This window comes from Elaeis guineensis, chromosome 3 (assembly GCF_000442705.2).
Source record: "Elaeis guineensis isolate ETL-2024a chromosome 3, EG11, whole genome shotgun sequence".
In the NCBI taxonomy this organism is placed as follows: domain Eukaryota; kingdom Viridiplantae; phylum Streptophyta; class Magnoliopsida; order Arecales; family Arecaceae; genus Elaeis; species Elaeis guineensis.
Genome location: NC_025995.2, coordinates 56,941,676 through 56,956,412, shown reverse-complemented (window position 1 = coordinate 56,956,412; position 14,737 = coordinate 56,941,676). Strand labels below are relative to the sequence as shown.

The following is a 14,737-nucleotide window of genomic DNA, read 5'->3' as shown; positions in this document are numbered from 1 at the left end:
AGAATGTTGGTATGGTACGGTACCCCAGTATAGGAAACCTTACTAAAACCTTAATATCTTACTTGTAACTAGTAGAATATATGGACTAATATATATTATCACTTTGTGTATCATGGAATCCACTTAGAAATAACTATTTATGCTGCATTATTCTCGAATATGTGGGATTCTAAGGACTAAAATACAAATAAGAAGAGTTGAGATCAGGGTTTGCCGTACGGGGCGTACCGAGCCGGACCGGTCCCTTATCGGTCCGGTTCGGGCCTGTTTTTCGGAAAACGACCCCGAACCGCACCAACCGCCCGGTTCAGTATGGTTCGGGCCCATACCACCCAAAACCGTGCGGTATAGCTCGGTTCGCCGTCGGTTCGGGGTGAACCGAACCATACCGCCCAAGGGACCATTTCACATGGGGGAGGGAGGAGGGAAGATGGGGGCCTTTTCACGTGGTTGGGGGAAGGGAGGGGAGAGAGAAATGGGCGTGGCCCACTTCACATGGGAGGAGGGCCTGGTGCTTTAATAAGCACCAGGCCTTCGGTGTTCTTTGAGAGTTCTCAGAGAACACCCATGGCCGTGGGCAACTTAATCGTTGAGACCTCCAAAAAATTAGAAAAGAAGACAAAATTTCATGAAATTTAAGGAGTGATTTGAGAAGAGGCTGATCTTTGACCGGAGATAAGATAATCTGTTATTTTGTTAGTAAATATTTTTTTTATTTTTGTTGTTAGAAATAGGATAAAAATGAGGTAAAATAAAAATAGAAGAAAATCATGCCAAAATCTTATGAGTTTGGTATGATTAATTATATGTGATAGATCTTTGGAAGATCTACACGATGACACAAAATTATTAATTTTCGTTAATTAATATTTTTTAAATATTTTTAAATATTTATTTATTTAAAAATTAAAAAAAAATAAATTTTAGGAAAAAAATTTAGAGTTTGGGAATCATGTTTAGAATGATTCAAGCTACTTAAATCTAATTTCAAATTTTTTTTTCAAATATTTGAAATTAAACAATTATTTTTTTAATTATTTAAATTAAAAAATTTAATTATAAAATAAAAAATATATAAAAATAGTGTTATATTTTAGTTAATTTAAAAATATCATTTGAAACATATAACATATTTATTTTAAATTTATAAGTTTTAAAATAATTATTAAAATTATTTTAAAATTATATATAATTATTTTAATTATCATTAAACTATCGTGCTTTGTTATACTTGCATATATTTTAATTATATATATATATATAATGCAGACGATCTTGCACGTGGAGTAGGGTCCATGGATGTATCTGGATCATCCTCGTATTATGGATCCTATTATCCACAACCACCTTATGATCCATATGCATATGGTGCATCCGAGGCATCTTCTAGTGGTTACTACCCTATACAGTCTGGAGCATCTTACGGATCAGATTTTGCTACTGGCATATTTGGATGGACTCCTCTACAATTATACCATTATCTCGAAGATACTTCTCAGAGTCAGAATTTTAGCGAGAGGTCTGAGATGTCTTACAATCCAGAGAGAATGCCTTATAGGATGATGTGTATTCGAGAGTACGGTGCAACTTGACTAGAGGGTTGGACTGATATCCCTTCAGACTATGTTGATGATCCAGACATCTACGAGCGTCATAGACACTCGACAAGAAATTAAATACAGAGTACATCTTAAGGTTCATATATCAGTTATTGTGCTTTGTACTTAAATATTTAGATACATTTTAATGCGTATTTTATATTTTTTTCTTTAGTTTTAAGATGACATAGTTGAAATATAATGTAAATAAATATATGTTTGAAATTTTGGATCAAGAGTCTTTGTACCGCAACCTAACTCCAAATTGAACCCAAATATGTCAATAATATGCAATATAATGCCATATTGAGGTTGTATTTATCAATTATTAACTTCAAAAATCCAAAAAAAATAAAAATCGAAAAAAATATTGTGTACCGATACCGGACCGGTACGCTTAGATGTACTGTATGTCGGTACGGTACGGTACCGTACCGGTCCGGCACCGGCACGCTGTCCGGTACTGGTACAGCGAACAGTGGTTGAGATACTAGATTGCAAAGACCAAAGAATTAGGACACCTTATGCTTGTAGACCTATGCTTATCCATTAAAGTCCCACATGATTGTCAGCCTATGCTTATCCATTGAAATGCCACCTCTTGCTGGCAACCTCATTCTTATTCATTGAGGTGCCATCTTGTGCTTGCGACCTAATACTTATCCCTTGAAGCGTCACCATATGCTTGACACCTCATACAAACTCATCTAAATGAAACCTCGTGCTTCATAGACTATATTTATTAATTGAATATCTACTTGAACTTGCCACCTTATGCTTATCTATTGAAGTTCCACCTCATGCTAGCTTCTAAAAAAATTGACATCTAGGCCCTGGAGACTATTCTTTATCAGTTCATTGGCTAAAGATATCACCAAAATTAACTAGCTATGTAAGGAAGGCTTCAGCCTTCCTTCTAGCAATCTTAGCAAACTAAGAAAATCATTACAACCCTTAAGAGTATGGAACTATTTGAAGAGAGGAAATGAAGAAGCAGTGAAGGATAGGCAATTAGCAAGAAAAAGGTGGGGTGAAGGTATTGGATGAGAAATACAAATGAAAGTATCCTTACACAATGGGCATCTTATTCTTTACAGCAGGTAAGCAAGAAGAAAATTGGTGGTGTGAATATTGGATCCAAAATACAAATGAAGGATGAGTATCCTTAATTCCTTATACAATGGGCATCCTATTCTTTAAGTCATGGATTCATGGTTCAGATTCAAAATGTTCCTTCAATCAAGGTTTTACGTCCCAGCAAGATGGGAGGCGTCCTGATCATCCCATCCCGTTCCTATGAGAAAATGGGATCGAGATGAGATCAGGACAAGCTCGGGACTCCGAAACTCATTCATGTAGAAAGAAGAAGAAAGAGGAAAGAAAGATAAAGAAAATAAAAAAAAAATAAAAAAAAATGAAAGGAAAGAAAAAGAGAAATGACAAAAGAAAAGAAAGGAGATGAAAAAGAAAGGAAAGAAAGATAGAGGAAAAGAAAGAAAAGAAGGAAGAAGAAAAGAAAGGAAAGAAAGGGAGAAAGTAGAATATCCATCAGATACAGGACTGGGATGATTGTCGGGACAGGATGGGACAGTAAGACGACCCGTTCCATGAAGAAACCGGGATACTTTTGTCCCATGAGATTTAAAACCCTGCCTTCAATGTCCCTGCTCACAATTAGTTCTAACGCCCTAGTTCCTATTTGAATTCGAATTATCTTGTTGCTCATAATCTCATCAACTATTTTTATTGTATGAAAACTAAATTCTACCAAACAATGCTATTGGTAATTTGGGATACATTTCATGATTTTGTAGCCTCTTCTTAATGCTTTTGTATTAAATTAATTTCAAAAATTTAGTCTTCATGTTTTTGAAAGTATCAAATTTATGGATTGAAATGAAACCCCTAATTAGTCAGTAAACCCTAGCATAAATACAATAGTTGGTTTCCAGTAAACCTTGATAGCTTAACTAATGGTTATCATCGGCGTTCGTTGTACCGCCCCATACCAGGCGATACAGGACATACCATTTTATACCGATACATCATACCATACTGTGCCGACATAGTCGTACCGTACCATACCGCATACTGACACTATAGTAGGCATAGAATGCTGTATCATGCCGAACCGATCGGTACACCCCATATCGAGCCGGACCGGCAGAGAATCGGCACGGTTCGACTAGTTCAAATGGTATATCGATGGAGGAAAAGAGAGAAAGTGAGAAAGAGAGAGAGGAGAAGGAGAGAGGCGGGAGCCATTGGAGGCCGACAATGGCCTGCTGCGGCCAACGGAGGGCTGTGGAAGCATCTGCAGCTCGTCGGTTCGCCCGATAGGACTTTGAAACGAGTGAGAAAGAGAGAGGGAGGGAGATCACTGGAGATGGGAGCGGGCGACGTCGCAAATGCGAACTTCGCCAGGGCCGAGGAGGGGGGTGGCGGAAGCGGCGCAGACAACATCGAGGTCACAGAACAGGAGTTATCGCCCCTGTTCACGCGACCCCCTTTTTTAAAAACAAAGATCAACAATGAAGCCGGCAGACCATTTGTCGGCTTCACTATTTAAAAGAATTTTTAAAAAAATTAAAATCAATGAAGCCAGCAAACCATTTGCCAGCTTTACCTAATTTCGATTTTAAAAAAAAATCAAGAAACAAGGGCAACATAAAAAGAAATCGTGAAACAGGGGTGTCGCCCCTGTTTCACGCCTGCGGCGCCATGCGTGTGGACTACGCCATCTAACGGCCACGGCGGCCAACCAAAGGCCGTCCAGTCGCCCCGCCCCCACCCCCTCCCTCTTTTTCTTTCTTCCACCCTCTCTCTCTCCATTTCTCTCTCTCTTTTTCTTCTCCTGGTTCGGATCCAGTACCTTCATCGGTTTGCTGCCAGTTCGATACAATACGAAACTGTACCAGACCGTACCGCCAGCCGGCCGAAACGGTCGTCGGTGCCAAGACGACGAACTTTGATAGTAGGATTTCACGGGTATGAGGTCCAGTACCAAAATGGCAAACCTTGATAATAATCATGATCTGTTGAACCGGGTTGAACCACCCGGTTCATCTCGTACCGAGCCAAACCAATGCAGGACTGGGTCAGTTTGGCCCATCTTTGAAACCACCCCGAACCTTCCATACCAAGGCGTCCGTCTCCATACCATACCGAATCAAAGTGTACCGACCTATATCGAGATAAGAATTGAAAAAAAATGGTTTGACTCAATCTGCTGAATCAGACTGAACCACCCGATTCACCCCATACCAAGCTGAACCGGCCACTGACCAGTATAGGTCCTAGCATCGATTCTGCAAACCTTAGTTATAAACTTATAATAGTTGGTGCTTCAATGAATGTGCATAATAGCCAAATCTGCAGAGCCTAACCTATTGATATCAATCTGATTCTAGATAGTAATTTCAAGATATTTGACAACAGCAAAAAAAATGGTTACCTATTTCGATTTCCAATTTTCAAAATGAACCATCTCGGTATATGTACCTATTTGGATAACTCTTTGAAAATCTGGTTTTGCAACTATTTGAGTGCCATGATGCATCAACACCTACTGCTGTCATTTAATATGATGGAACAATTGACTCTATCTTGTTCATTATGTTTGGCTACTTACCAAGCTGTGTAGCTTCCTTATTATAATTTTGCACAGATACCTGTTTGATTAAGTTACCAGGACGGTTGAAGTACCTTTTATACAGGCACTGGAGTCAATAATTCAAAAGAGGGACCTAAAGCTATTTTCTGCATAATAAGGTAACAGTATGTAGGTGAATCCTGTTTGATTTAGTCGGTCATGCATTGTAAAGTTAGCTAGTATTTGAAATGGTTGTCAATTTTCAGTTTCCAATTTGTTAAAAATTGAAACCACTTTTATTTTCAGAAACCAAAAACTCAAAACTTATTTGGTAGCAAATATGGCCATGGTGGTCAACACTGTGATTATGGATGGCCAAAGTGGGTGCCGATCGACGATGGCCAATGGTGATGACGGTCAACAGCCAGGGGTCATGATGATGGCAAGCGACAGCAGGTTGCTGACAGCCAGTGGCGAATCGTGGCAGCAGTGGTGGGTGATCATGGATAGCAATCGGGAGCCGGTGATGGCTGGCGATGGGCAACAGCAATCTACAGCAATGGAGTAGGCTGTTGTCAAACAGTGGATGACGATTGCTGCCGGTGGTGGCTGGTGGCAGTGGCTGCCAGTGCCAAGTGATGGCCTCTCGGCCAGCAGTTGTGGTGGTCACCAATGGTGGGCAATGGGGTTAGTGGTAGGCAATTGCCAGTTTTCCAAAAGTCAAATCCACATTTTCTGGATTTTACAATTTCAAGATTCTGGCTACCAATTTCAGAAAAACTGCAAATGAGAATTGGGCTATAAAACACCTGTTCTCCCTCAATTTTTGAGTTTTAAAAAAACTGAAAACTGGAAACTGGCATCCGTCCCAAACAGGACCTTACTTTGCATGGTACTTTAGTTTGCGCTGTACATCAAATGCCACTTATTTCTGTCAATAACTGATTTTGATGATAAATTTTATGAATTATTAGCTTCCCAACCAATCCTTGATCTGAATTTAGGCCATTGATCCACCATAACTCTAGTCACAGATGGAACTCGGAAGATCCAACATTTCAAGCCGTGAAAGTACAACCATTCTATTGAATGTTTTAAAAAGATTACCAGAACTCCAATAAAACATATAAAGAAAAAGAATGAAACTAAATAGAGAGCATAAAATACACGAGACCTTGATCATCACAGACTGAATGAACAAAAGTCTCAGAGAATTTTAATGAGCACGATCACAAACAAGGGTTTAAATGATCAAAACACCCTTAAGTACTGAGCAGTTATAACTTAAAACACAAACCAACCTGTCCATTTAGTCCTTTCTAATAACAAATACTAGACTAATATTATAAACTTAATAAGACTAATTACACCTGAATAAAAACTTTTAACAGTCACATCCAACAACTGAAATGCTCTGATACAAGAGTTAAACTACTCAGGTTCACTACATTGATATGGTTCCAAATCAAATATAAAGAAAACGCTTTACTTTAAAAAAAAATCTTGTATCTGTGAGATATTAGTTCAATAATATGATATATATTGAGATACACTGATTTTCGTACTGCATTGCTGGTAGAATGGTTGGATGATCCAAAAATAGAAACAATAGAATTGAAATTAGGATGAATTTGTAACCTAGATTAGTTCTGTTGTAACACTTTCCTTTTTACCAGAAATTCAATAAATTCAACATAATTATGATTAGAACCCAAAAATCCCCCTAAACTGTGAAACACAGTCGGTTACAAATTTTCAATTTCAGCAATAAAAATTTTCACATTGATATATCATAAAATCTTCAATGCAATACAATGAGTGAAAATAATAATTTGAAATAAAAACTCACTGTTCCATGCCATTCTCCCCGATACACCTCCCCAAAAGACCCTGGGAAGGAAAAAAAATCCAGGAAAAATAATCTTAGGGTTACTTTGCAGGAATGAGATGTGATGTAATACATTTTTCACAAGAAAAATAGACAGCATCGTATAAGGTTATCAGTTGATAAAAGTAATATCAATTTTATACCAAGCCCTATACGCTCGCCAAGAATAATGTCCTCCCATGGTATTTCAAATTCTGCAACATCGTCAATAGCAATATCAGATTTTGCACTCTCAGTGCCAGTTGACTTTTCAGAACTTCTTTCCATTTCTGGATGATTTTCACTAGCATCCTCTTCCTTCCCAAGACCACAATAATCCCCACGACCACTTCCTACCTGCCCAATACCCAGATCTTCATTTTTCTCCATTGAATCAATATCATGACAACCACCAGATACAGCAGGCTCAGAAGCACATGACTCCAAATTCTCATGTTGCCTGTTGACAGCAGCAGTTGTGGCTACTACTGCAGCAGCAGTGGCAGTGGCTGCTGCAGCAACAGGAACTTCCAAAGTTATGTCAGTATTTGATTTAGCTGCAGCAACAAACACTGATGATGCAACAACGGCAGCTGTTGCAGCTGCAGCAGCAACAGGCATGTGTTTTATAAACTGCAGTGAAGCCTCCTGCAACTGTGCAGAAGCATCTCCAGATCGAGATGAACAAGGATTGCAGGCAGATGCTTCCTGAAAATCATGAGGAGAATAAAGCCCCAAACCCTCCACAGGCTTCAGTGCATCTACTGGTAACCTGGAAGGGACCACTTTTCGCTGGACATCTTGGCTAGGCAGATGAGGCAAAAAAGGACCATGACCCTTATCAGCTTGAGTCATATGTTTAAACCCATGCTTCCATCTTTTCACTTCATCCTTACCTTCATTCAGATTCATGCCCTCAGATATCGCAGCTTCTGGTTGTTCACCGCATACTTCAGAAAACAAGTTTGGTGGTGCCACAACACCACTTTCTAACAATACATCATGAAGTTTCTGAGCTAACTGTGGGTTTTCTTTAGCAGCATTAATCATGTACTCTGAGACATCCTTCACTTTCTTCCTACGGACAGCAGAAGAACTGATACCCTCAGTCCAAGAAGGCGATCTTGCAATAGAATATGGGTGACTTACCCTACCAGATGCTTCTTGAGTCATTGTAATGCCATCAGTGTCAAAATTTCCAGAAACATCTAGCATATTCAGATTTTTGTTTATATACCAATTGCTTGAAGAAGGTGAAGAAATTAGTTTTTGGCTATCTTGATTACTAAAATCAGATCTTGTGACTCGACCACTATCTGGAGTGTCCCGATTGGGAGATCTCCTGTTGAGTGGCTCATTTTGGGAATAAGAACTGGTAGCATTTGATAACTCACTGTTAGAAGAGCCCAGATGAATGCTGACAATATCTTTAACAGAAGGATTAACAAAAAAGAAATTATCTTCAAATTCATGAGTCAGTCCTGCACCATCTGACGGAATAAGAGTACCAGGGTCCCACATTAAATCAATGATGTATTCCCTGCAACAGAAACTTAACAATCAAGTTCCCTGCCGATATTAATATTAGACCTCTAGATGAAACAAATGTCTGTCTACTGCGGAGTATTTAAGCTACCAAGGGGGAAATGAGAAATAGGGCTAAAGGTGAGACCAAAATTCAAAGAGAAGATGATTTAAAGTACAATTCTTCACTTGCTATTTTATGGATATCCATGAGGCCTTCAGCTTGCCAAATTATATCCATAGTCTAGTTCCAATCATTAAGCACCAGATGAGTATGACATTTAGCAAACTGTGATTTTGTGCAAACTATCACACCACAATCCCATGTCGAGATAAGCAAAAATTATGAAACCAAATTGATTGCCATGATGAGGATAATGCAGGACATGAAAGAATATTACCTTCCATCATTGAATTTTACAATATCCAAAGCTCCATCATCTGATCCAGTATACTGCTTTCCTTTCACTAACCGACAAGGAATGCCCAAACTATCAGCCAAAACCTACATTAAATACAAAATGAAAATTTATTTATAAACCATGTTTACTATGGGATATGCTACTGAATTCTAACCAAAACAAGTTTACATAAACCAACATAACAAATATATGTCAATCTCATGATCAATATGATCACAACCTGCATTCTCCAACAAGCTTTTTCATTGAGTTATCATAAACTTCTATAATGTTGCATTGTCCCATTTAATTCATAGAGCTTAAATAATTAGATCCAAATATAGCCATGTTCCTTCAGTAACATATCTTAATTTTTGATCCTTCTTCCATTTCAATTTATATAAAAATTTATGCAGATGCCGTACATTTTAAACCATGAGGACAATTTCACATAAAACTCAATGTCAGCTGAATATTCGTTTCATTCCTTCTTTCACCAGGGAGAATGGAGAGCATAGTTATACATGCCATAGGGGCTATGGAGGCAAATCATGGATGATAAAGGTGCAAAAGAATGGAAAGGAAAACAAGACAAATGAATACAATTTTAGTGGAAAATTATTGCAAAATAAAACAGCCATCAGAGTCGAAAGATACTTCCAACTTTTCATTTTCATTGCCTTAAATCTATTATAAAAAAGTAATGATGCAATGCAAACATTGTTTTCCCACTTTTGGAGAACCACTTGCAATAAATAAGAGAACAAAATACGATTCAACAGAGAAAGAAACCGAAATAGCTAATTGAATCACAAGAAAATGTACCAAATTTTATTGGAATTAAAGAAAAAACCAAACATAAACTTAATTAAATCACAACTTATTCGAATAACAATTCATTAACAAAACAACTAACAAGGAAACAAACTTCCTAATGAGTCTCAAAATAAATACCAGTCCCAAATCTTTAGTTAGATAAGTTCTAGTTTGTGGAGTGGAGGTTACAGGTTCTAGGTTAAAGATGGATTTCAAATGGATTTAGATAAACTTAGAGGGAAGTGGAGAACTTTGGGTTATACCTAATACCTCAGTCCAAGCTATTGAGAAGCATCAAAATTCCTTTCAGCTGCAAGTAACTCCAACTTTCTGCTGTTTGGACCAGTTTTCAGCAACAAATCAGCACCATAATTGCTTCAGCCTATAATTCTCTGCTCTGCACAACAGGGACAGCAAACAGAGAGGCCAATCTAGGCTTAGGTAGAGAAGAGGAGGGGCCAATCCAGGCTCAAAATAAGGAGAGGATAACACCCAAATAGGGCTGCGAAGAGGTAGATCTAGAATTTTCTTTTTTTTCCTCCTCTCTTCTTTGAAGTTGGCACCCTCTTTTTTATATCCAACGAAGTCAGTTTTCAACAGCTGACTTTTCTCCTTGAAATCTCAACAAACTTCTGGTTCAAACTCCAAGTTGTTGCTAAGATATCTCCATCACTTGGTTGCTTAAATATCTCCCATTTGAATTTCAAGTTCCAACTCCAAGTTGTTGCTAGGATATCTCCATCAGTTTGTTGCTTAATTCTCTCCCATTTGAATTTCAAAATTCAGGTGGAGAAGAACTCTCTTGAATCCAGGTTTTGGTTCAAGTTTAGGAAAGGTTTTTGGTTCAGGTTTAGAAAAGGTTTAGGTTGGGTCTAGTTAACCTCAACTTATCCAATTAGAACATAGGACTGAAATTTATTAAGAGACTTACCATGAAAGCTAGTTGATGCCCGCATCATTTCCTCCGGGGTGGAAAGATCTCGATCCCGTCGAGATGGCTTCCATGTAGTTTTCGTACAAGTCATTACGAAGACTCCAAAGTTCAACTTCTTCCACCCAACTACAACCTAATAATTGTCGTCCTTCCCACTTAACAAGGAATCGTCGAGTCACTCCGTGACGTGTAGCAGTGTCACGCACATCCACGATATCCTCAATCTGGTCCGTAGTACTGTTACTCGTGTCGTGAAAAGGTGAAGCATGGGTTTCAGTAGTTATTGGTGGATCTCCATGGTATTTGCATAGGTCGGCGATGTTGAACACCGGTGAAGTTGGTATATCGGTCGGAAGTTTTAGTAGGTAAGCATTAGGCCCTAATCTTTTGATGATGTAGTAGGGGCCAAATTTCTTTCTACTCAGTTTGCTATACGTACCAACCAAAAATCTCTTTAAAAATGGACCATGACAAAATCCCCTTCGTCAAACACTCTCTTTTCAATGTTGATTAGAAGCTTCCTTATATTTATGAGAAGAAACCTGTAGCTTATCAAGGATACTTCGATGCATTTCCTCAATGTTTTTTAAATAATCTTCTGCATCAGCACCGATTCTTCCGGAAAAGGATAAAGGGTTTCTATCTAGGAAGTGAGGAATCGATCAGCCATACAAGGCTTCAAAAGGGGACTTTCCAATCGTTCTGTTAATAGAGCTGTTATAGGCAAATTCAGCTTGTGGTAGAATTAAGTCCCATTGGTATGGCTTTTCTCCCGCTAAACAGCTTAGTAAATTTCCTAATGATCGATTGACCACTTCAGTTTGTCCATCCGTTTGGGGATGGCACGCGCTTTTAAATTGTAATTTTGTTCCCAATTTAGACCAAAGAGTACTCCGAAAATAGCTGAAAAATTTAGTATCTCTATCTAATGTAAAAGATTTAGGAATGCCATGTAGACATACTACTTCTTTAAAAAATAAGTTTGCTATATGTGATGCATCTGATGTTTTTTGACATGGTATGAAATGTGCCATTTTTGTAAATCGATCAACAACAACAAAAACTGAATCTACATTTCTAGCAGTTCGTGGTAAACCTAATACAAAGTCCAAGGTGATGTCCTCCTAAGGAGCAATAGACATTGGTAAAGGTGTATATAACCCCGTGTTTTGTTTATGGCCCTTAAAAGTGTGACAAATTGGGCATCTCTCTAGAAATCTCACAACATCTCTCCGCATCTTAGGCCAAAAGTATCTTTCTTGTACCAATCCCAAAGTCTTGTCTTAACCAAAGTGTCCTCCTAAACCTCCGCTGTGCAATTCTTGTACCAAGTTCTCTCTAAGTGATCCTTCAGGTATACAAAGCTGTGTTCCTTTAAATAAATACCCATCCTAAATGACAAAATTGTTTGTTGAGTCTATGCCTTTCTCTAAACAAGCCTCGAGGATTGAAGCAAAGTATGGGTCATCCTGATACAAATCTTTAAGGGATTCAAATCCTACAACTTGTATGGACATGCCCACTAATAGGCTAGATCGTCAGCTAAGGGCATCAGCAACCCTATTAGTAACCCCTGGTTTGTGTTTCAAGTGAAAAGTATACTCTTGCAAGAAGGAAGTCTATTTTGCATGTCATTTGTTGAGATTCTTCTGGGAGTTCAAGTATCTTAGTGCTTCATGGTTTGTGTTCAACATGAATTCTCTTTGAATTAGATAATGTCTCCAATGACGTAAAGCTTGAACGATAGCATAGAACTCTAAGTCATATATGGAGTATCTAGTTCGTGCTTCATTCAGCTTCTCGCTAAAGAACGCCATCGAGTGCCCTTCTTGACTAAGGACTGTACCTATACCTATCTTAGAAGCATCACAATCAACTTCAAAAATTTTCTCAAAGTTGGGTAGCGCCAATACTAGTGCGCTAGTAATTTTAGCTTTTATGAGATCAAAACTCTTCTCAGCTTCATGGGTCCATTCAAATTTTGTTGCTTCCAAACAATCAGTGATGGGAGCAATGACAGAACTAAAATTTCTTATCTAAATTTCTTATGAAATGACAATAGAAGGAAGCTAGCCCATGAAAACTCCTAACTTCGCTGACTGTGATTGGAGTTGGCCAGTTTTGGATGGTTTCTACCTTAGCGGGGTCAACTTTCAATCCTTCGGACGATACAATGTATCCTAGAAAGACTAAGCTATTAGTGAGAAAGGTACATTTCTTCAAATTGACGAAAAGATGATTGTCTTTCAAGGCTTGTAAAACTTTCCTTAAGTGTCCTAAATGGCTTTTGAGGCATGAACTATATATTAAGATATCATCAAAATAGACAATGGCAAACTTTCCTATAAAAGGATGGAGCACTTGGTTCATAACTCTCATGAAAGTGCTTGGTGCGTTTGATAGACCAAATGGCATAACCATCCATTCATACAATCCCTCAAGTGTCTTAAAGGCTGTTTTCCATTCATCCTCGGGTCTTATCCTAATCTGACGGTATCTGCTCCTAAGATCTATTTTTGAAAAGATTTTTGCTCCACTAAGCATATCTATCATGTCATCAAGCCTAGGAATGGAAAACCTATATTTGATGGTTATTTTGTTTATTGCATGACAATCGATGCACATTCACCAAGATCCATCTTTCTTTGGTATGAGGAGTGCGGGTAGCCCTACCGGACTAAGACTTTCTCTAATGTAGCCTTTCCTTAACAATTCTGTCACTTGTCAATGTAGCTCCTTGTACTCAAAGGGACTCATTCGATAATGAAATAAGGGTAGCTTCCGGAACTAAATCTATGCGATGTTGGATGTCCCTCATAGGTGGTAATCCATCAAGAAGTTCTTCTGGAATGATGTCAGAAAATTCAGAGATCAGTGATTGAATTTTCTTTGGAATCGTACTCACCTCAGAAACTTCTTTGCTCATCAAAGCGTAAACTATGGGCAACTCCTCTAAATCTACTTGAAATCACTTTTCGCTAAGAGTCATTACCCGTTCCCTTCCACCACTACTATGGTTTACGGAGTGGTCCTCTCCACTAAAATTTGGTTCCTCTCTTTGTGGGTGCAATGTGATTTTCACTTTATCCTTTGTAAATGTGTATGTGTTTCTTTCCCCATCGTGAATGATTTTTCTATCAAATTGCCAAGGCCAGCCTAATAGGATATGACAAACTTCTAAAGGAACTACACACCAAATCTCATCCTTATACTTTTCAACAAAAAATTTAACTAGGCACCTATGATCAACTGGAACCTCACCACCACCATTGAACTATGCTATCTTGTATGGCCTATTTAACTTATCAGTTTTCAAGCCTAACTTGTCGACCATTTCTTAAGCCACAGTTTTTAGTGCTCCTACTATCTATTATCAGTTTACACAATCATCCGCTAGATGCACAAGTTGTTTGGAAAAGACTACGCCTATGACATATGTTATCGCTCGGGACCTTAGGGTTTATCATCAACTTATGCATGACAAGTGATTGTCCTTCCGTTGCATTATAGGCGTCATATTCTGCTTCTAGATCGGCACCCTCAGCTTCACAATGATCATCCTCTACTTGTTCTTCCTCGTCTTCATTAATGTTTGCATCCTCATGTTCTATTAGGTTTATGTGGGGATTAAATTTTCTTAATGAGCATTCTGAAGATTTATGTCATGTCTTCCTACATTTATAGCAAATCACTCCAGGAGGTTTAGGACCTAAGACTCCATGTTCTTTTCCTGATGATTGTTGGGCAGGTTTAACTTGTATGCTATTGTTTGTCTTAATGGGTCCTTTACTTCTACCTTCAAATCTACGAATAGTCAGTCTTTTTAGTTTATTTTCAACCCTAAGGGCTCAACTATAGGCTGTATCAACCTTCTGGAAGTCACGGAGGCTCAGTTCATCTTGAATTTGGGGTCATAAACCTGCTACATAGCGAGCTACTATCTGTTCTTCTGTTTCCCTAATGTCATGTCGTGCAAATAGTGAATAAAAGTCTTCGGTGTACTCT

The 14,737-nt window shown here is 38.4% G+C and overlaps 1 protein-coding gene across 10 annotated transcripts in view; it reads right to left on the bottom strand.

The window, feature by feature from the left end:
* LOC105033124 (probable serine/threonine-protein kinase SIS8) overlaps positions 1–14,737 on the bottom strand; it is a 123,097-nt gene that overhangs the window by 73,012 nt on the left and 35,348 nt on the right. For all 10 annotated transcript variants that reach the window (XR_012139672.1, XR_012139671.1, XM_019846539.3 and 7 more), the window contains exons 4-6: positions 8,983–9,086; positions 7,222–8,597; positions 7,040–7,080 (exon numbers count right to left, since the gene is read on the bottom strand). Coding sequence is in view for 8 of the 10 variants with exons in the window: in XM_019846539.3 (XP_019702098.1) it covers positions 7,040–7,080; positions 7,222–8,597; positions 8,983–9,086 (1,521 nt within the window). In the remaining 2 variants the exon portion in view is untranslated. The remainder of the gene's footprint in view (positions 1–7,039; positions 7,081–7,221; positions 8,598–8,982; positions 9,087–14,737) is intronic.